The sequence below is a fragment of the Pelophylax lessonae genome (genome assembly GCF_965119305.1).
Source record: "Pelophylax lessonae genome assembly, chromosome: 1".
NCBI classification, from domain to species: Eukaryota; Metazoa; Chordata; class Amphibia; order Anura; family Ranidae; genus Pelophylax; species Pelophylax lessonae.
The window spans coordinates 515,460,825-515,484,557 of record NC_138768.1 but is presented as its reverse complement, the minus strand read 5'-3'; the positions used below and the strand labels follow the sequence as shown (position 1 = coordinate 515,484,557).

At 46.2% G+C, this 23,733-nt stretch overlaps 1 protein-coding gene across 2 annotated transcripts in view; it reads right to left on the bottom strand.

The window, feature by feature from the left end:
- The window catches only part of AP3D1 (adaptor related protein complex 3 subunit delta 1), a 317,903-nt gene that overhangs the window by 139,003 nt on the left and 155,167 nt on the right, over positions 1 to 23,733 (bottom strand). For both annotated transcript variants that reach the window (XM_082247309.1, XM_082247310.1), the window contains exons 18-19: positions 15,276 to 15,347; positions 2,010 to 2,085 (exon numbers count right to left, since the gene is read on the bottom strand). In XM_082247309.1, the coding sequence (XP_082103435.1) occupies positions 2,010 to 2,085; positions 15,276 to 15,347 (148 nt within the window). The remainder of the gene's footprint in view (positions 1 to 2,009; positions 2,086 to 15,275; positions 15,348 to 23,733) is intronic.

Sequence of the window (23,733 nt, the reverse complement as noted above, 5' to 3'; positions counted from 1 at the left end):
GATGTTAGGCCTCTATATGAGGCTAGGCTGTGAAAAAGTCTCACACATGTGGTATCGCCATACTCAGGAGGAGTAGTAGAATGTGTTTTGGGGTGTAGTTCCAAGTATACATATGCTGTGTGAGAGAAATAACCTGTTAATACGTCAATTTGTAAAAAAAAAAAAAAAAAAAAATCTTCATTTTGCAAAGAATTGTGTGAAAAAAATACAACTTCAAAAAACTCACCATGCCCCTTATTAAATACCTTGGAATGTCTACTTTCCAAAAAAGGGGTCATTTGGGGGGTATTTGTACTTTCCTGACTTTTTAGTGTCTCAAGAAATTAGATAAGCCTTCAGTACATCAGGTGTGATCAAGTGTGATAAATTTTCAATGAATAGCACCATAGCTTGTGGACTCTATAACTTTCACAAAGACCAAATAATATACACTTATTTGGGTTATTTTTACCAAAGATAAGTAGCAGTATAAATTTTGGCCAAAATTTGTGAAGAAAAATGACTAATTTGCAAAATTTTATGACAGAAACAAAGAAAAATGCGTTTTTTCACAATATTTTCAGTCTTTTTTTATTTATAGCACAAAAAATAAAAAAACCCAGTAGTGATTAAACACCATCAAAAGAAAGCTCTATTTGTGTGAAGAAAAGGACACAAAAACTTTTTTTATTGGTACAGTGTTGCATGACTGAGTATATTGTCATTCAAAGTGTGAGAGCGCTGAAAGCTGAAAATCGGTCTGGGCAGGAAGGGGGTGAAAGTGCACTGTAGGCAAGTGGTTAATAAATGGCTCCCATAGTGTTTGTTGTATAATGGGGTATTAATGCAACTATAGCGTGTAATCCCATTATAGATTTTATATATAAAACAGCTGCGCTATGCACCACTTGGCTAAAAATCAATTAGCATTAAATAATTCACATTAAACGTATTCCACAATAATCAAGTAAGTCAATACAAAAAGCAGCTACACAGAAAATGACCCTGATAAGTCATGAAGCATAAACATACATATATTTGTAGCGCTAACACTTAGGTTAAAAAGTCCTTGGAATTAAAAAAGAAACAGTCTTTTTAAGATCAATCCAAGTGTTGGAGAACCACGTGCAAATTGGAAAATTGTGTGAGCAATCCTTCCTTCCTTCAAAAGCCACGTGACACAGACCACCACCAAGATAGGTATCAAAAATACCCTTACCAGATATCACCATATACTGAGCAATCAAATGGTATGGACCTCAAAGACATAGGATCGATCCTGATGGATGTTCTGGGCACGCTCAAGTCATAAACACCGGAGTCCTCTCGCATATAACTCAGAAAACATGTAAGAGAAACCTCTCATGGTGCAGTATGCTTATTTAAAAGGAATTTATTGATGAATTCTTATAATATTGCACTCACATTATTGCAGAGTAACAGCAGCGTTTGGAAGCGTGCATCCCGGGATGTTTCCAACCATAAAGATGGCCGCCGTCGTCGTCCACTGCACATGCGCCCGCCTCCGCCAATGGGAACATCCCGGGATGCACGCTTCCAAACGCTGCCGTTACTCTGCAATAATGTGAGTGCAATATTATAAGAATTCATCAATAAATTCCTTTTAAATAAGAATACTGCACCATGAGAGGTTTCTCTTACATGTTTTCTGAGTTATATGCAAGAGGACTCCGGTGTTTATGACTTGAGCGTGCCCAGGACATCCATCAGGATCGATCCTATGTCTTTGAGGTCCATACCATTTGATTGCTCAGTATATGGTGATATCTGGTAAGGGTATTTTTGATACCTATCTTGGTGGTGGTCGGTGTCACGTGGCTTTTGAAGGAAGGAAGGATTGCTCACACAATTTTCCAATTTGCACGTGGTTCTCCAACACTTGGATTGATCTTAAAAAGACTTTCTTTTTTAATTCCAAGGACTTTTTAACCTAAGTGTTAGCGCTACAAATATATGTTCACATTATAGATTTACTTTATGAATAAACAAAATGTAGCTCAGTAAGATACCTGGAACTTTAAGAGGAACAGACAGGTCAATCTGCACTACCGGAATGTGATCAACACCAGGGGAGTCTTGATACATCTGTTAAAAAAAAAAAAAAAAGAAAGAAAATTAAATTGGAGCAATGGTACAAAGAGTACAGAGTAAGTAGAACAACTCAGGGAAGATTATGCCAGTGGTACAGTATACAAAACAGTTTAACCACTTTTTGTTCAGGGCAATTTTTAAAATACACACTTTTTGCTAAAAGATCCACCAGGAAAAAAAAATACACCAAAATGAATTTTAGTGCACACAAAACACAATACTCAATTTTTGAGAAAATATAAAATGTTGCGTCGAGCAACATGTCAAGATTCAAAACTGTGCACGCAATAGCGGGAAACTATGACTTTACAGGTTATCCTTGTAGAGTTCATTGTGAACGATGGCTCTAGAAATATTACTTCTACTCACTGCGACATTTAGGGCAATACCGTGCATGTGCCTGCAATGGATAACATGGATAGTGGGCAGAGCTGTTCACATTTTAAAAAACATCGCTTTGTGTAGCTGTGCAGAAAAAATGAAGCTACACTGGAGATCAAAATTCATTCATTTTAGTGATTAAAACAATTTTAATTTATTTGGGTCCAATGGGAAACAGTATGCTCGTTGTCAAACTGGGGAAAGACTGAACCCAAAGTGTGTAAAGATGTCAGTGAAAGGTGGAGGGGGACGTTTCCTGCAGCAGGAGTTGGGCTTCCTATACAGCTACATGGCAGAGTGAATGCAAATTTTTAACAGAACCTTCTTCGACAACATGCGGTTCGCTGCGGTCATCACCTAATCAGCCAGCAATTTTCATGCAGGACAATGCCTAGTCACACAGCAAAAGTAGTTCCTTAAAGCTGAAAACATTGAAATAATGCAATGGCCAGCCCAGATGATATCTATTCCAAACCCAATAGAAAACCTCTGGAAAATCCTTGGAAACAAAAACACAACCAAGCTGTGTGAAAGACTAGTGGCGTTCTATGGTCGCAGATGTTCTGAAGTCATTCAAAGTAAGGACCTGTACACTTCCTACTAATGGTTGATTGTTGTAACCTTAGAAATTTTAGTTGCAATCTTTCTCTGTGCTACAATCATTGCTGTTCTCTAATTTTGATCATTGTTTTTTTCTACAATGGGATTTTTGACTTACCGTAAAAATTGGATTTTTGACTTACCGTAAAATCAATTTCTCTGATGTTCATTGACGGACACAGCTCTTGATATTTTTAACCATTGGGTTATACTGCCTCCTACAGGAGTAGGACACTAGGCAGAAAAAAGTATGGCTACGCCTATGGTGGGCAGTCCCAGGGGATATACTCCCTCTCTGCTAAAGGTACTCAGTTTTGTTTCAAGCAGTGTCTGAAGAATTACAACTCACAGAGGGGTGGGTGCTGTGTCCATCACTGAACATCAGAGAAATCTTTTTTACAGTTATTTAAAAATCCCATTGACAGACACAACTCCTGATCTTTATAATCATTGGGACGTCCCAAAGCAGTGTTAAACATGAGGAGTGGGAACAACAAAAAAAAATTCCCAAGGCTAAACAGTAGCCAACCAGGCAACAGGAGCTCACCAAAATAACTGGAGCCTACCTGGAAAAAAAAAAAAACAATACACCCACAAAGAGGATCAGGTCCTCTAAACAGCAGCCTGCAAAACCTTGTGGCAAAATAAGAATCCGCAGATGCCAACACATCCACTTTATAGAACTTTGTGAAATTGTGCACAGACGACCAGGTGACCATGCAAACCTGCGTCACTGACGCCTGATGACGGAAAGCTCAGGAGGCACTAAGTGCCCGGGTAGAGTGTGCCTTGACAGGGAAAGGAGGAACTTGACCCTTGATGGAACAGGCCTGAATCACTGTCTGTCTGATCCATCTGGAAATGGTCGCAGAGGAAGCAGACAACCCTTTACTAGGCCCATCAGTTAGGACAAATAGTGAGTCTGATTTCCTAAAAGACTCAGTAGCTGCCCGGTACACCCTAATTGCCCTGACCACATCCAAGGCATGCAAGGCAATTTCCTACGGATGTTTAGGCCTAGGAAGGCAATGCAATGTCTTAATTCAAACGAAAATCAGACAACCTTTGGAAGGAACGACGGACAGGGGCGAAGAACCACCTAACTCTGTGAATCACCAGGTAAGGTTAATTGGATAATCTCACCAGTTCCAATACTCTGCACGCATAAGTGATAGCCACCAAAAAGGCCACCTTCGGAGACCGCATAAGCAGGGGAATCTCACAAAAGTTCTCAAAGGGATGCTTCTGGAGGGCCGAAAGCACCAAATTGAGGTCCCATGGCAGCAACAGACAGCACTGGAGGAACCAAATGTCAGACACCCTGAAGAAAGGTACGCACCAGGGAGTGTGTGACCAAAGGATGTTGGAAGAAGACCGCCAAAGCCAACACCTGGCCCTTGATGGTACGCAAGGCCAATTTCTGTTCAACCCCCCATTGAAGGAAGATCCGAGCCACTGAGAAGGAGCAAGGATGAACACCAAGACACTCTCACCACGCGATGAACATTTTTGATGTTAGATCTTCCTAGAAGTAAATTTCCTAACTTTTAACAGTGTAGGAACCAAAGACTCAGATAAACCTGTACCCTTTAGCACCTAGCGGTCAACAGCTATGCCGTCAAAGCCAGTGATTGTAAAGCAGGATGGAAGATCGGTTTTTGGAACAGCAGATCCTCCCTGAGAGGAAGCTTCTAAGGAAGGTCGGCGACCAGCCGCACCAGATCGGCATACCAAGCCTGGCGAGGCCAGTCCGGGGTCAATAAGATGACCGGAATTCCTTCTGCCTCAATCCTACGTAGAAGTCTTGGCAGAAGCTTGAGAGGAGGGAAGGCGTAAATCAGACGAAACTGACCACACAGGGCCACCAGTGTGTCTGTGGCATCCGCCAGAGGATCCCGTGACTGAGCCACAAACCTCCACCTTTCTGTTGAGCCTAGATGCCAACAGATCCACCACGGGGATGCCCCAACAGAGACAAAACTGATGAAACGCCTCCGGCTGAAGGGACCACTGCCTTTGGTCCAACGCCTGCCGACTGAGGTAATCCACCTGCCAGTTTTCCACCCCGGGAATGTGTACAGTGGAGAGGGCTGCAACGAAACCGTTATGCCCACCTTAGAATGCCGGCTACCTCCAGAGCTGCCAGGACACTTTATTGCCCCCCGGTGATTGACATAAGCCACGGCCATGGCATTGTCCGATTTAATGCGCACTGGGCATTCCTGAAGATGATCCGTCCAATGTTCCAGAAACTGTCTGATTGCTCGAAGTTCCAAGACACTGATCGGTAGAGTCTGGACAGTGGTGACCACTGTCCAATACAAGGGGAGGAAGGATTTGCCCAGACAAAGCTCAGGGAGAACAAAGCCACCCTTGCTGGAACTCCTTTCCCCGAATCAGCCGGATCCGATTGTCCAGAGACTGCGGAGTCTTGTCGAATTTGGCCAGAATCTCCCTTTGCAGGGACCTCCTAAGGAACTGTGCAAACAGAACTGCCTCGAAGGTAGACACCATCAGGCTCAGCATCCGCATAAAAGTCCAGAGGGATGATCATCTGCTGGACAGCAGGAGATGAATTGCAGCCTGCAATTACTGGAGTTTGTCCAGAGGAAAGAGCATTCTGGCTAAGGCCAAGTCAAAGAGTCAGGCCCAGATAGTCCAGCTTCATGGACGGAACCAGCGTAATACCGGGGCTAACACTTTTGTGAAGACCCAAGGAGCGGAGGCGAGATCAAAGGGTAACACCACAAACAGATAATACTCCTCTACCATGGCAAAGCGGAGAAATCGCTGGTGACTGGCACATATTGGAATGTGAAGGTAGGCATCCTTGATGTCGATAAAAGCAAGGAAATCCCCCTGATGCAGGATGTCACCACTGTGTGAATGGACTCTATTCTGAAACCCGCACAAAGCAGTTCAACGCCTTGAGGTCCAGGACTGGACGCACTTTGCCTTTCTTCCTGGGAAATGTATATAAGTTTGAGTAAAAACCCTCAAAATAAGTTTTAAAGCCGGAACTGGGACAATCACCCCTTGAAGCAACAGGTCTTGTACCGCCCCAAACAAACCTTGTAAGCGATCTGAGGACAGGCACAAGTTAGAAGGAAAGAACCTTGCCTTGCCATCATGCTGAAGGAGCCTTGTCTGCAAGTCTGGAGAAGCCCATTCACCAGACCAGGTTTGTTTGCATCCTGAAAGGCTTCAAGCCCTTGTCAGTCGACCCTGAGGCACAAAAAAACTTTTTCTTATGAGCAGAGAAGGCTCGCGTCTACGACAAGGTTCCTTGCCCTTAGTAGCCTGCAGCAGAAAGGTACTCTTCCCTCCTGTGAGATCTTTTAGAACATCATCCAGGGTAGCTCCAAACAGACGAGCTCCTTGAAAGACCTTTTTAAAAAGTCTGATCCGCCGACCAGCATTTGAGCCAAAAGACACGCCGAAGGACCACTGCCGAGACAGAAAGCCAGGCCACTAGGGGAGCCACATTCCAAATGGCTTCACAGATAAACTGCAGCCCCTGGACCAGCTGGTCTGCCAGCTCAGCAAAAGCAGGGGGGAGCAGTTCTCCCTCCAGGTCATAGCGCATAAGCTAAGCCCACTTGGTCAGAGTTTGCGACACCAGAGCAATGGTGAATACCGGCCTCAGTGCAAAACCAGCCAGAGTGTACATATTGCGGGCCACAGCCTCCGCCTTCCTGTCAGCCGGGTCCTTAAAGGCCTGGGACTCTTCAATTTTCTCTTTCGCTCATTGACAGACACAGCTCCTGAACTTCTTAACCATTGGGACGTTCCAAAGCAGTGTCAAATATGAGGGGTGGGAACAGCAAAAAAAAAAAAAATCCCAAGGCTAAAACGTAGCCAACCAGTAACAGGAGCACAACCAAAAAACAACTGGAACCCACCTGAAAACTTTACACCCCCAAAGAGGGAACAGGCCCTCCAAACAGCAGCCTGCAAAACCTTGTGGCCAAGAGAAGCATCTGCAGATGCCAACACATCCACTTAATGAAACTTAAGGCCCGCACACACGATAAGAAAATTGGAAGTAAAAATTTGTCCGACGAACGATTTGCCGATTTTCGGATCGTTCGTATAGTGCTTTCGAAAGCAGATTAAGAATTTTTGGACGACAAAAACTGGATGTGCAGGGCAGGCTATAAATTTTTTATCGTACATGAACACAACGTCAGATTTAATTAGTACAGTTTTGTCCGAATAAAAAATCATAAAAGCAAGACTAGGCATGCTCGGAATCTAAAGAATACAACATACAAAACAATTCAACACATGACATCACTTCTGAAGTTGGATTCTGTCGTAGAGAATTGTCGTATGAAAGTAACCTCTTCACTTTCCATATGAGTCTAGCATGCAACAAAAAAACTAAAGAAACTAGGTCCTTACGCCTGACTAGGCAGAAAAAAAAACCTATAGGAAAGAGGGGGGGTTAGTAGACCTCCTGAGACTGCCCATAGGCGTAATCAGTCTTTTTTCTGCCTAGTGTCCTACTCCGGTAGGAGGCAGTAGAACCCTATGGTTAAGAAGATCAGGAGCTGTGTCCGTCAATGAACGAAAGAAATAAAGGTCCATTTTTGTTGAGGTGCACTGGTAATTTTAACCACTTTTACGCATACTAAGCTCTATTAACCACTTACCGCATACTGACGTGCCTCTAGCTAGAGGCATCATCCCGGTACCGTGGTTTAAAGCCGACGGTCGGCTTTCCGTCGGTAACGACCGATGCGGCTTGGGAGCCGCTCGATCGTTACCCAGGTGAGCGGGAGGGGACGTCCCCCCCCCACTCCCGCCGCCTTCCGTGGCTTTGCTCGGGGCTCCCGTCCCACCGGGAGCCCCGAGCACCCAGCCGGCACGTCCGCCGGTTGGATGGAGTCCCGATGAACGCCGGAAACGGCATCGATCGGGTCTCCGATGACGTAACCCGGAGGCGGCGTCCATGATGTCACTTCCGGGTTACTGTGCTGCAAAAGGCGGCAAAATGTAAAAAATGGCTGTATGCAAAGACGCAGTTTTCGGCGTTTTGCATACATGGAAGTGTAGTGGAGGGGTCTAGGGTCTTTTAGAACCTCGATCCCTCCATAAAGTGTACCTGTCACTACATATTGGTATCACAAGGGATGTTTACATTGCTTGTGACAGCAATAAAAGTGATCAGATTTTTTTTTTTAAAAAACCTGTAATAAAGTTAAAAAAAAAGAAAAAATAAATAGGAAAAAAAAAAAAAAAAATTTAGCCGCCCCCGTCACCGTTAGCTCGCGCACAAAAAAAAACGTATACGCAAGTCGAGCCGCGAATGAAATCGCTGTTCAAACCACACATGGGAGGTATCGCCGCGATCGCCAGAGCGTGTCATCAACTTTCACAATATATAAAAAAATGGGCTAATGTTTAGTATTTTTTAAATGCAGTGAAATGTGATTTTTCAAATTTTTTCCAAAAAAATGGCGTTTTAAAGACCGCTGCGCAAATACCGCGTGACAAAAATTTTTGCAATGACCGACATTTTATTCTCCAGAGTCTTTGCTAAAAAAATATATATAATGTTTGGGGGTTCTAAGTAGTTTTCTATGAAAAAATACTGGTTTTAACTTAATTAAAAGTAATTAAAAAGTGTCTGAAATAGGGCTGGGGCTTAAGTAGTGAACATGTTATAGCTGCAACAAAATTTCCATCAAATGTTAAGCAATGAAGATTACATTATTTCTGAAAAAATCAAGTGTTTATAAAAATTGTTCTTTAATTTGGGGGTGCCTTTTTTTTTTTTTTTTTAAACGTGTCAAAAAAGCTTAACGCTATAGGCTCACTTGTTCAGCTTACTGTCAGCATTAGTATTTTTAGTTAAGTGTGAACTTAGCTTTACACTTAAAAGATCCTTCTATGCAAGCACATAGAACATGTCTTTATGTCAATACCTTTAGCCAGACTGGCATCTTTCACTTTTATTTAAAAAGAAAACTTATCACTGAATGGGTTCAGAAAGCAATAACAGATTTTTTGTAAGATCTTAACGCAAGTCCTCTGACAGTCGCCGCCCACTTATAGTCTTCATGGTTGGGTATTGGCCCTCCCCGTTGGAGCAAGTTAGGCAGTAACTTTGTTAATACAAACAAACTTTAACATATAGACACACCTACAGGGGGCCGTCCCTCTGGCCAATATCCCACAGCCAGTACCACTCTAATCCAGTTTCGTAGCAAGCAGTACATGAAAAACCGTCAACCCCAAAGAGAGGGGCGGGGGCGGCGACTGTCAGAAGACTCAGAGAAAAGAATTTTACGGTAAGATCTTACAAAAAAAAATTCTATTTTCTCTTACGTTCTCCGACAGTCGCCGTCCATTCATACAGTCTTCACGATTGGGACGTCCCAAAAGCAGTGCAGATGTGAGGGGTGGGAAGACACAACCTTTAAATAGGCAACGCAGCACCCAGTTCAGAGAAAAAAACTGCACTGAACCAACGGGGCAACCAAAGCTCAACAGGAGCTAACCCAGGAAACAAGAAAATAAACCCCATGACGAAGAGACAGAAAAAAATATTATGTCTCTTTAGACCACTGTTGCACTCAAAACCTTGCGGTCAAAAGAAGCATCCGAGGATGCAAACACATCAAATTTGTAAAACTTAGGAAAGGTGTGTACAGACGACCAGGTCGCTGCTTTGCACACCTGAGCAACCGACGCCTGATGGCGAAAAGCCCAGGACGCACTAACGGCTCTAGTAGAGTGCGCCTTGACAGGGAAAGGAGGAACCTGCCCCTAATGGAATAGGCCTGCACAATCGTCTCTCTGATCCAGACACTGCTGTACCCTTTCAAGGTCCCTCAGGGAGGAAAAACAGGCAATCCGACTTCCGTTGCAGAAAGGTAAACTCTGATCGCCCGGACCACATCCAAGGAATGCAAAGCAAACTCCTTTGGATGCTTGGGCTTCGCACAAAGCAAAGGCAACACAATATCCTCATTGAGGTGGAAAGCCGAAGCCTTAGGAAGAAAAGACTGATTTGGTCGCAAGACCACTTTATCCTTATGAACAATCGGATAGGGGGAGCGGCAAGACAGAGCCGCTAACTCAGACACTCTGCGAGCAGATGTGACCGCCACTAGAAAGGCAACCTTCTGTGACAACACAGGCAGAGGGATCTCTCTGATGTTCTCAAACGGAGGCCGTTGTAAAACGGACAGAACCAGATTCAGGTCCCAGGGAGGCAAAGGTGCCTTCCCTCGGGGGAGCCAGATGACGCATCCCCTAATTAAAGGTGCAAATCAAGGAATTAGTCGCCAAGGGACGCTAGAAAAGAATGGCCAAAGCCAACAACTAGCCCTTAATTGTGGTCAGCGCCAGGCGCTGATCCACCCCAGTCTGCAGGAAAGCCAAAACCCTCGCCACTGAAATGGAGTGTGGATGAAAACCTTGCGACTCACACCAGGCAAAATATGCCCTCCAGGTACGATGGTAAATCTTTCTAGAGGAAGCTTTCCTAGCCTTCAGTAAGGTAGGAATGACACTCGACGAGAGATCCTTGTCTCTCAAGACTTGGCTTTCAACAGCCACGCCGTCAAAGCCAGCGACTGTAAAGCAGGATGGAAGATCTGCCCTTGAGACAGAAGATTGTCTCTTAGTGGAAGCAACCAGGGAGGCTCGACAACCATCTGCATGATGTTCGCGTACCAAGACCGATGCGGCAAGTCCAGAGCCACCAGAATCACCAGCATCTGTTCCGAGGCCAACCTGCGGAGGAACCTGGAAAACATTTGAATTGGGGGGAAAGGCATATATCAGCCGATACCAAGGCACCACCAACGCGTCCGAGGCGTCCACCAGAGGATCGCGACTTCGAGCTACGAACCTTTCCACCTTTTTGTTGAGACGGGACGCAAACAGATCCACGTCCGGAGACCCCCACCGGACACACAGAAGGTGAAACACCTCCGGGTGTAGGCACCAATTCTCCCTGGTCCAGGGTCTGGCGACTTCGATAGTCTGCCTGCCAGTTCTCCACACCTGGAATGTGGACGGTCGAAATCGCCAGAACAGGCGACTCGGCCAAGGACAGAATCTCGGCCACTTCCTTGGCCGCTCGGGAACTCCTGGTGCCCCCTTGATTGATGTAAGCCACCGCCGTGGCATTGTCTGTCTGCACTCGAACCGGGCTGCCCCGAAGTCAAGCCGACCAACAAACAGAGCTTAATCGGCTGGAGCTCCAAGACGTTTATCAGCCGTGAGGACTCCCCCTCCGACCATGTCCACTGGGTACAAAGCGTGCCCAGAACTCCACCCCAGCCAGACAGGCTGGCATTTGTTGTGAGCACCGTCCACAACAATGGCCGGAAGGACTTGCCTTGTGTCAGAGTCAGTGACTGGAGCCACCACAAAAGATCCGATCTCACTTGGTGGCTTAAAGAAATCCTCCCGTCCAAAGACTGAGGATGTCTGTCCCACCTGGCAAGAATCTCTGCTTGCAGAGTTCTCGTGTGAAACTGCGCAAATGGAACTGCCTCGAAAGCCGACACCATCAGACCCAGGGACCGCATACAGGTCCGAAGCGAGGAGAGACCGTCATCCCTGAAGGACCTGATCTCACTCTGCAGTGTCTGGAGTTTGTCTTCCAGAAGAAAGTCCTTCGCCTGAGCGGAGTCCAGGATCATCCCCAGGTAGGGGAGAGGAACCGATGGTCCACCCGAATGCCTGGAGCGTCTGAACCGTGACGACAGATCGCTCAACAGGGTGGCACTCGAGCTTGACCTTAACAGGAGATCGTCCAGATAACCGAGGACCGCAATCCCTTGCACCCGCAACAGAGTCAACACAGGAGCCAAAACCTTGGTGAACACCCCTGGAGCCGAAGCGAGACCGAAGGGCAACGCCACGAACTGATAATGCTCCTCTGTGATTGCGAAGCGGAGATACCGCTGATGACCCTCGTAAATAGGGATGTGAAAATACGCATCTTTTAGGTCGATAGAGGCCATGAAGTCCCCAGGACTGAGAGACGCCACCACCGACCAGATGGATTCCATCTGGTACTTCTGTACCCGCACGAAACGGTTCAGCAATTTTAGGTCCAAAATCGGACGCAGCTTGCCCTCTTTTCTGGGCACCGTGAATAGATTAGAGTAAAACCCTCGAAAACCTGTCCCGCGGAGGGACCGGCACGATGACCGCCTGGGCGAGAAGATCTTGCACCGCCCTTGGGAGATTCCAGAAACGATCGGGAGTCAGATTTGATAGAAAGAATCTGTCTGCGGGGCGAGATCGAAACTATCTTGTACCCTGAACGAATCAGTTCGTGAACCCACCTGTCCTAAATCTTGGACAACCAGGGCTCGGGAAAACAATGCAGACGTCCCCCCACCCCTGATACGGAAGGAGGAAGAGGTGGACTGGGTTGCCGAGCCAGCTTGACCGGTTTTAGACTTACCCGCCCAAGATTTCTTGTGTCCGCCGGAGGCCTTGAAGGACTTACCGTTTTCCCATGCCCGAAGGCACGAAAATACCCCCAGTTAGTCTTAAAAAAGGGGAGTTTTACCCCTTGAGACTTGGGGCAAAAGAGTGCTCTTACCCCCAGTAAACCCTTTGACCAGCTCATCCAGAGGTGTCACCAAAAAGACAACGCCCCCGCATAAGGGATATCAGACACCGTCTTTTTAGAAGCGTGGTCGGCCGATCAGCTTTTCAGCCAAATAATGTGGCGGATTGCAATCCCGACCGCAGAAAGCCGTGCGACCAAAGGAGCCTCGTCCAAAGCCGTGTCACACAGGTACATCACGGCCTGGGCCATTTGATCCAACATATCCAGCACAGCCGAACAGACCGACTCTGTTACCAAAGTGCGCCTAAGCACTTTGGACCATTCTGCAATAGCCTGAGAGACCATCACTGAAGCGAACACAGGCTTTAGCAGGGAACCCGCCACCAAATATATGTGGAAGGAAAGCCTCTCCACCCGTCTATCCGCCAGGTCCTTAAACACTGGGGAGTCTTCCACGGGCATCAAGGTGGATTTATTAGATCTGGAAACAGTATGGTCCACCATAGGAGCCACAGTTTTGCGGATTCGGTTGATTTTCGCTAAGGGACTTAAATCTCTGGTCGTTCACTGTTTCGTGAAACTCCTGGGGACAAGGAAAAACCTGACCCAACTTCTGGGCCTTACGGGTCCCGAAGGAAACGCGCTTACCCGACAGGGGGGCTCATCAAGATTTAAAGTCTCCTTAACGGAGCTGATAAGTGCGTCCACCACAGCCCTGTCTCGTGCTGTCACAGAGGACAAGTCCTCCTCCTCCACATCCGACTGAGAGGACAGGGACCCCTCAGGGGGGACGTTGTCCGTGGCAAACAATTCAGGCTCTGAGTCAGAAGACTGAGAGGGCATAGGCCGTTTCTTTGCAACCCGATCAGACATCAGCAGATCCACTTTAACGCTAAAGGCGCAAGTGCAGCAGATAAAGAGGCTATGGAAGCGGATTCAGGAGTACCTGAACCACCAACCAGGTCTGTGGGGAATTTGCCATCCTGGGACTCCATAATAGCAAAATGAAAAAATGATGAAGCTGGCCCTTTAAAACGGCGGTTCCCACGGACTCCCACCGCAAACTGCACTACAGATGGAGACCCCTTCCCCAGCTAAAGTCACCCTGAAAAATGAGTGCCAGCAGGAATACAGGCCGGAGAAAACAGTAAACTCACCCCACAGAGTCTCTATACTGGCCAAGCTGCCGAGAAGCTGAGGTAAAAGAAGGAAGTGACCTCACGCCCCTAGAGGCAAAAGCCAGCTCTGAGCCACAAAAAAAATGGTGCCCGATAGAAGTCTCTGGAGAGAAAGCACTGAGAAAATGGCCGCTGCCCATAAAAAGACATTTGCCCACACTTAAGATGGTGCCCAACAGGCACCAAAAGGATGATAGAAAATGGCTGTGCCCTCAATATGAGGCCAAAACAGCCTGCCTTCAACCAAAATGGCAGCCGAGCGAACAGAGCCAAACGCAGCATCAAATGCCTGCACTGGCCCCCACCGGGAACTGCACAGATCACCCTCGGGACATAGGAAGCCCCCACACCCCCCCTGCATGGCGGTCAGTACCGAGATAGCCCCCCCCCCCCCCCCCCGCAGGGGCAGGGAAGGGAAAACACAGGGGGCCGTATCCCACGGCCAGGAGGGGATATTACAGAAAACTGACATGTACTGCCATCCCCAGAGTGGGCCCACATAACACCCCCTCACAACATGGTCCCAGGGACAGAGGGGTAGTAGTACTCACTAGGATGCTAGCAACACCCGGGCGTTCCGAAGTTGAGACTTTCCAGCGAAGATAGGAACTTCACAGGCTTGTCCCCGTCTCCAGGGGAACTGTCGTTGCAAGGCCTGGGCATACCAATAACCTGCAACGCTCAATAGCAGGCTGGGACTCTATAGGGTTCTATAATAACCAGTGCGCTCTGCTGATGCTTGTAGTCTTCCTGACTAACTAGCTCAGGTAATAAAAGCTATTCTTAAAGAAAAAACAATTTTCAGAAAGAAAACAAAAAGAAAAAACTGAGACACTAGGTCCCAGCAGGGAAAACCTAGCCTACTCCTGATGTTAGGCAGCAAGAAAACTGGATTAGAGTGGTACTGGCTGTGGGATATTGGCCAGAGGGACGGCCCCCTGTAGGTGTGTCTATATGTTAAAGTTTGTTTGTATTAACAAAGTTACTGCCTAGCTTGCTCCTGCGGAGAGGGCCAATACCCAATCGTGAAGACTGTATAAGTGGGCAGCGACTGTCAGAGGACGTAAGAGAAAACGTATATTTATAGTCTGCTGCTGAGGACAATCTGGGTCAAAACTGGTCTTGTGCATTTATCTAGTGACAAAGAGGCTCGTTCAACATCATTGCTTTCTCTGTTAAAAAGTGCCAACATGAGAAGAGATCCACAACTGAGTTTTGTGGAATGTATAATTAAAAAGTAAACTCTCTCTCCCAATCACATGGAAGAGGAATAGACTTTCGAAATACAATCTGATGCTGTTGATCTTCATTCTAGTTTTACAGCCTTTTGCTCACAAGTGCCAGAGCAGGCAGCAGCGGGCTACTTCTTGTACCAGTTTAACAATATTAGAAAAGCGCTTGTTCAAAGCACCCCTGTGGCACCAGTTTATAATTCATTTAAATACATAGATTAATGTCAGAGTGACTAAGCTACATACCTTCTGTGGGGAAGGTGAACTTTTGATGTAGAATGGGTTGTTTGCTTGTTCTTCTTTCCGTACAGCACGCCTCTGGAGAGAAAAGCAGGAGAAAAAAAAACAAAAAACACACACACATTAAGGAAAAGAGTTAACTTTAGCTTATAAAGATATTCTGTGAATATTAGCTAGGAAAACACTTTCTGGAGCCCTAAGAAATAGATTGTTTCCAGGCAACAAAATGTGATCGTTATTGTGCTTTTGTCAAAGTGGTGTTTTTTCCTAGCCCGGCGGCTGTGCTTGGCAGCCGTTAGAATTAGAACCACAGGTGCTATGTGATCAGATACCAAGTTCTTCACTGGAACTCAGAGGCTAAACATACATTGGAACATTTTTGGGGATCACTCAAGAAATATTCTCAAACAAAATTTTCTGGTTTAACAAAAAAGATATACATCTGTTTCAAGCAATTCAAATTTTAGAGTAATTGGTGGTTGTTCTCTCTGATCAGTTTTATATATAAGGGGTGTTCAAGTAAAACTGGGACTTTTAAGTTTATATAATAAAAACAAAATTTCAAGAAGTGGAAACTCCCTTTATTTTTCGACATACTCCCCTGCTACTGGGAACCACCACAACCGGGATCATCACTGACAGACGTACGGCCATCTTTGAACTGTTTACACCATTAAAATGTCTTGCTACGGCTGAGTGTTCCATCGCCGTACTGTGCTTGAAGTCTTCTGTAGATATCTGCGGGTTTTACGGCTACATTCACAAGAAACTTCACCACATGCTGTTCCATCCACGCACTAACACTGTTGTCTGCCATCCTTATGATTGGTCTTTGGACTGGCCAGCGACATGTGCGCTGGATATCAGTAAATGGACACTTACAACTGCATGTAGTACTGCCACGCTAGCATCCATTTTAAGACCTGTAAAATTAAACGTCCCAGTTTGACACGTACGATATATATATATATATATATCTTTTCATGTGACAACACTGAAGAAATCACAATTTGCTACAAAGTAGTAAGTGTACAGCTTGTATAACAGTGTGAAATGCTGTCCCATGTCCTGTGGTCTGATGAGACCAAGATAAACTTATTTGGTTCAGATGGTGTCAAGCATGTGTGGCGGCAACCAGGTCAGGAGTACAAAGACAAGTGTGTCTTGCCTACAGTCAAGCATGGTGGTGGGAGTGTCATGGTCTGGGGCTGCATGAGTGCTGCTGACACTGGGGAGCTACAGTTGGTTAATGGAACCATGAATTCAAACATGAACTGGGGCATACTGAAGCAGAGCATGATCCCCTCCCTTTGGAGACTGGGCCGCAGGGCAGTATTCCAACATAACAACCCCAAACACACTTCCAATATAACTACTGCCTTGCTAAAGAAGCTGAGGGTAAAGGTGATGGACTGGCAAGCATGTCTCCAGACCTAAACCCTATTGGGCATCCGTGGGACATCTTCAAACGGAAGGTGGAGGAGCGCAAGGCCATGTCGTCATGGAGGAGCGCAAGGCCATGTCGTCATGGAGGAGTGGAAGAGGACTCCAATGGCAACCTGTGAAGCTCTGGTGAACTCCATGCCTAAGAGGGTTAAGCCATTGCTGGAAAAATTGGATTTTTGTAACAACTTACCATAAAATCCTTTTCTCTGAGTCCTTTGACAGACGCAGCTCCTAATGTTTCTTCACTACTGGGTTATGCGCCATCTATAGGAGTAGACTAGGCAGTGAAAAGTTTTCACTCGACACGCCTATAGGGGCTGTCCCTTATGATATAACCCCAGACACACTGTGCTCTCAAATTAATTTCGTAGCAAGCAGTAAAAGAAGACACAACACCAAAAAAAAGAGGGGCGGGAGCTGAGTCTGTCAAAGGACTCAGAGGAAAAGATTTTAAAGGTAAGTTCTTACAAAAATCCAATTTTCTCTTACGTCCTTTGACAGGCGCAGCTCTTAATGCTTCTTCACTAATGGGACAACCCAAAGCAGTGTAGGCATGAGGGGTGGGAAGATTGCAACCAAAAACTGTTAACGTATTTCCAAGGCTAAAAACATAGCCAACAGGGCAACAAAAAGCTCAACCAAATACCAACAGAGTTTACCCACAAAAGAAAAAATTCTCTTTTAACAGCAGCCTGCAAAACCTTGCGGCCAAAGGAGGCATCTGAGGATGCCAATAAGTCAACTTTATAGAATTTCATAAATGTGTACAGACGACCAAGTCGCCTTTACACGCCTGAGCAACCGAAGCCTGATGGCGAAAAGCCCAAGAGGCACTCTTCTGCTCTTAGCAGAATGCGCCCTCACAGGGAAAGGAGGAACCCGACTCTTCAATGAATAGGCCTGAATGATGGTCTTGCCCGATCCATTTTGATATGGTCGCAGCAGACCCAGCCGAACCCTTGCAAGATCCCTCAGGAAGGACAAACAAAGAATCAGATGTCCGAAAAGACTCTGTGGCCGACAGGTAAACCCTGATCGTCTGAGCCACATCCAGCGAATGCATGGCAAATTCCTTGGGATGCTTGGGCTTAGCACAGAGCAAAGATAACACAATATCTTCGATGAGGTGGAAAGAAGACACCACCTTAGGGAGAAAAGATTGATTAAGTCGAAGAACCACCTTATCCCTATGAACGACCAAATAAGGCGAACGGCAGGATAGAGTTGCCAACTCAGACACTCTGCAGGTAAAAGTGATAGTCACCAAAAAGGCAACCTTCTGAGACAACAAGGGCAGAGATATTTCCCTAATTTTTTTTAATAGGGAGGTCGTTGAAGACCAAGCCTTCTTGTCCTCTTCGGAAGCTCCGAATGGTTTGCCTTTTTCCTGCGTCCGAGGCATGAAAAAGCCCCCTGTGAGCCTTGAAGGAAGGCCCTCGCTTAATAGATATGAGAGCACAGAGACCGCTCTGGTGTTGAAATGTCCTCACAATCAGAAGGGTGCAGGTTAGGTCCGTAGTCCCGACAGCTGTACAATTAGAAGAAGGCAACCGCACACCTTGAGAGTGATAGTAAATGATAAAAACCTTTTATTGAAAATCCATAAAATCCAAAAACGACAAACCAGGGACAGGAGGGCAAAAAACAAAACTATGTTCGCTTAGTCATAACCATGTGGATACATGTGGAGATGCCAGCTAAATAATAAAACTGCAGCCAAAAGACCAGAAAAACCAACTCTCCACTCTTCTTTCTTTTTTCCATGTGTAAAATAGATTCTTGCCAGAAGCCCATGTTGCAATTAACTCTCATGGTTAGCAGACTTTCACTTATCCAATTAACGTGGATTGGTTTTTCTGGTCTTTTGGCTGCAGTTTTATTATTTAGCTGGCATCTCCATATGTATCCACACAGTTATGACTAAAGCCCCGTACACACGTACTGATCGTCGGCCGAACGATCGGCCGTCTTTTGTCCAGGGCTGTCGTGTCTGTTGAAAACTGCAAAAGACTGCACATGAATTTTGTCGGCCAACAGCCGACTGCAGAAGTGATGTCATGTGATGGATAATTTTCCTTGTCTTTTTTCTTTTCTGAGCATGCCCAGTCTTGCTAATCTGCTGTCTGTCGGCCGAAATCTGTACTGACTGCCGAACAATCGGCCGTTCTGGTGACGGCCAACAAATATTTTAAAGTCTGCACGACAGATTCTGTTCGGCCGAAAATGCGCTGTCGGCTGTCGGAAGCATCATACTAACAAGCCTACAATCGGCCGATCGTTCGGCGGCCGAATATTTACGGCCGACAATCGGTACGTGTGTACGGGGCTTTAGCGAACATAGTTTCGTGAAACGCGTCAACTGTTTTTCGCCCTCCTGTCCCTAGTTTGTCGTTTTGGATTTTCAAAGGTTTTTATCATTTACTATCACTCTCAAGTTGGTGTGCGGTTGCCTTCTTCTAATTGAAGGCCCTCGCTTATTCCGAGGTGCTCTACCTTTTGAGGATTGGGGGAGAAGAGTACCCTTACCCCCCCCCCCCCCGTCAGGCCCTTGATTAACTCATCCAAAGAGTCACCAAATAGGCGTTCACCCAAAAAGGGAAGATCAGTTAAGGTTTTCTTAGAAGCCTGGTCCGCCGACCAGCTCTTAAGCCATACCATGCGGCGTAGGGCAATCCCCACCGCAGACACCATGGCAACCAAAAGAGCCGCGTCTTCATCACACAGGTACACCATGGCCTGGGCTTCGTGAGCTTAATTAAAGTCCGGGAAACCGACTCCACATTCAAGTTACCCCCGAAGCACCTTGACCCATTCCGTAACCGTCCGAGAAACCAAGACGGACGCAAAAACAGGTTTTAGAATCGAGCCCGCCAACAAGTGCAGTTGGCGGGAAAGGGATTCCATTCACCTCTCCACCGGGTCCTTAAACACCGGGAAGTCTTCCACCGGTACCACAGTAGATTTGTTCAACTGGGAAACAGTGTGATCCACCTTAGGTGACACTGTCCAACTATTTGAAACCGAGTCAGCAAAAGGGTAACAGCACTGAAAGCGCATGGGCACCCCTAGCACGTGCTTAATGCGCCGCCATTGCTCATTAACAATATCGTGAAAATCCTCGGAAACACCTGACCGGACTTCTGGGCTTTGCGGGAGCCAAAGACCACCCGCTTTGCTGACTGTGTGGGCTCATCATCCAGTTGCAAAGTTTCCCTGACTGAACGATTCAGTGCTTCCACCAGAGCGAGTTCCCACGCTGCAGCCGAGGAGGACACATCCTCCTCACCATCAGACTTTGAGGACAGAGACCCTCAGGTACGGGATTGTCTGTGGCGACCATATCAGGCTCTGAATCAGAAGACTGAGAAAGCGTCGGCCGTTTTTGGGTAGATATTTGTATCATCACAAGGTCCTCCTTTGACGCCAGATTTTAAAAGACTGCAGACAGACACAAGAGATGGCGATCCGTATGCACAAATAAAAATCAGAGGGGAAATGTTTGCCTTGGGACTCCATTTTGCAGGAAAGGAAAAAATATATATGAGCGTACTGCTCCTTTAAATCGCAATCGCGGTCCGCACAGCTGTACCGCACTATATCCGGAGTCTCCCTTTAAAAGTTGGCAGGAGCAAAGTGTGTCCAGGGAATGCCCAAAGGATCAAAAAAAAAAAACCCTTTACTTTACCACCCCTGAGATGCAGCCGGTCTACAGTCTGTCTTCAGCAGTGAGAAACGTCTGACAGGAAGGGGCATCGCCACTAGAGGCCGAACACCGCCTGTGTAGCCCCAGGCTACAAAAAATGGTGGCAATAGAAAAAGGTATAGGAAGCCAAGGGAAAATGGCCGCTGCCCTTACACAGAGCAGCCTATGCCCACACTTAAGATGGCGGCCAAAAACGGCGCCAAGTGCTCAGAAACCCAGGGATGAGGCCACTGCGGGAATCCACCTAAAGGGACCCCTTAGGACAAGGTAACATCTTCAATACACCTCCCCCCCCCCCCCCCGGCGTCAGCCGCTGACTATAGCGCCCCCAGCGGGAGCGGGGAAGGCAGTTCCTGTCCTGACAGGCCTGGGGGATCTTTCAGAGAAAACAGTTCTGTTATCCCCAGGAGTGGGCCCACAGCTCCCCCTCAGAGGTCTGCTACAGGGACGGGGGAGGCATTGCATCACTCACCATACCATGGACTGGGTGGGCTCTACTCCGAAACAGCTCGCCTCCCACCCTGAGTGGGGGTGCTGCCAGCCAAGAGGGGTACGATGCGACTCAGGGCGTTCCAGGTCGATGCGTCCCGGCGAGACATCCGCTCGCAGGCTCGTCCCCATCCACAGGGGCTCTGATGTGGCGAGGCCTGGGTGCACCACAGCCTGCTCACGCTCGTTAGCCAGGTAACCACCTACACTTACTGCACTACTGGAAGAAATTGAATCATTATTCAGAGCAATTCCTGTGGGGAGACTAATCAATGTTGCTCATGCAGTAGTTTGCTGAAATCAAAAAAGTGTCTGGATGCTAATGGTGACCACTTTGAGCACCTAATGTAATTGCATAATGCAAACATGACTTACAGTTACCCATTGATATAAATCTAGTAATAATATTTTTTTGCATATATTTATTTTTCATGTTGAAAATGTGTATACATTTTTTGGGCCCCTCTGCATTTGCAGAAACGCAGCCCCAAACTTGCAAGGAACCTCCACCATGCTTCACTGGTATCGCAATCATAATTACTTTTTGATACTTTATGGAACAAAATATTTTCATCCTCTGCATTATGGAGTGCAATCATTGTCTCTTCTACTTGGATTACAGACCACGGACTAAACCAGCACCCAGTTGTCAGAGGGAAGATTATTCTCACCTGGAGCAGTGTTACCCTTTCCTTCTATTGTATGCTTCACTGTTGCCTGCAGACACTCATTATTGAATCATTCTCCAGCCGACACTCATTAGTGTATCATTCTCCAGCCCTTCGCTAACAAATTGCCTCCTGCTACAGCCAAATATTTCAACTCATCAGTCCAGAGCACCTGATAACATTTTTCTGCACCCTAGTGCCTATGTTTTCGTGCATAGTTGGGCAATTTAGCCTTGTTTCCACTCCAGAGGTATGGCTTTTTGGCTGCTATTCTTCCATGAAGACAACTTCTGGCCATACTTCTCCGCACAATAGACTGGTGTACCTGGGTCTTACTGGTTTCTGCCAGTTTTGTGCTGATTGCACTGCTTGACATCTTCCGATGTTGAACGGAAGTAAGCATAATGTGTCTTTCATCTGCTGCATTACGTTTCCTTGGCTGACCATTGTGTCTACGGTCCTCACCATTGCCAGTTTCTTTGTGTTTCTTTAAAAGAGCTTGAACAGCACATTTTGAAACCCCAGTCTGCTTTGAAATCTTTGCCTGGGAGAGAACTTGCTGATGCAGTAACTACCTTGTGTCTTGTTGCTATGCTCAATCTTAGCATAGTGGATGACTTGTGACAAGAAACGGTCTTCTACAATCTCACCTTAGCAGCAGAGTTTTGCTGTTCCTTACCAAGTTTTAAGCCTTCTACACAGCAGTTTCTGTTTAGGTTTCAATAAACATGAAATGGATAATCATTAGCACCTGCTTGGTATAATTGTAATTATACAACTGACTGATCTTACAAAATCCCTGACTTTGTGCAAGTGTAAGATCTTATGTTGGTTTAAGCCCAAGGATAGCCACACCAAATATTTATTGGATTTAGACCTGCTCTTCTGTTCGCACACTTTGCATTTTGTAAATTGATATAGAGATTTTTTTTTATTATTTTAAAGCATTCTTACTTTACAGCATTTCTTCACATCGGTCTAAAACTTTTGCACAGTATTGTATATGTACTGTTCATTAGCATTAACAAAGTTTTTTTTTTTCCGAATCATCCTGCAACATTTTATCTGTTGAGTAGATCAGCAGCAAATTTACTTTAACAGATGAAGCAGTTCAGTTAAAAGGGCAGTTGCAGTTGGAACAAACAGCATTACAAAAGCAGGGGCAACAGTCAGTCTTCATTTTTTGTTTTCTCTGTTTTGTTCCTGAGGTGAGGCATTTCCTACAGAAAAAGATGTAGCTGATGGGCCACTTTGTGAAGGTCAATTATCCTTTTACTGCTGTCTTAGCAATATACTTCTTTGTAGTTTTAATTGGCCACTAGGGGGAACCCACCTCTTTATTGAAGTTCTAGGGCTGCACTTTGTTGCTCCTATGGTAAGATGCCGTTTATGCTCAAACTGCCATTTTACATTCCCTGTAGCCCCCTTCTTATTTTAGGGACGAAGCACAGTGGAGTTTGGTACACACAGAGACAAGTCATTTTATAGTTGTGTACAGTACTGGGCAGAGGACAGTGCCCCCCCCCCCCCCCCCCCATACCCTCCATAGCCTAGATATTCATCCTGGTACTCCTTTTGCTGGTCTGTGAGAGAGGAGTTGGTGGTGATCAGAACATTGTTTCTGGCTGCATTGGTCTGGTGACACTGGGCACTAGTGAGTCAGCAACCAGGAACACTGTTGATGATTTACTCTGGTCTAGCGACACAGGGACTGAGGAGGTGATAATCGGAGACTCCACTGCTAGCTTTCACTGGTCTGATAAAACTGGGGCTGGTAAAACTGGGGCTAGTGTGGTGGTGATAAGGAACACTGATTCTAGCCACATTAATCTGGCGACATTGACTGGTGTGGTAGAAATAGCAGACAATGACTGGCTGCAAGCTTGTGGTTGAGCCACGTTTTATTGCCCCTGAACCGCAACCCCTTTTAGCTACAGTGGCATATGGTCAGAGATGTATATATGCCACAGCTGCAATACTATGCTTTGCAGCTGTGGCAGGAATTATATCCCAATACTACGACCAGTCGTGACCCATTCAACTGAATAGGGGTGCTTGTGCAGGGTCCAAGGGGCTAAAGCAGGTAATAAGGAGGCTATACAATGCCTCTTCACTGTCTATTAAATGCTCTCTGAAGTTCTTATGGTAACACTATGAC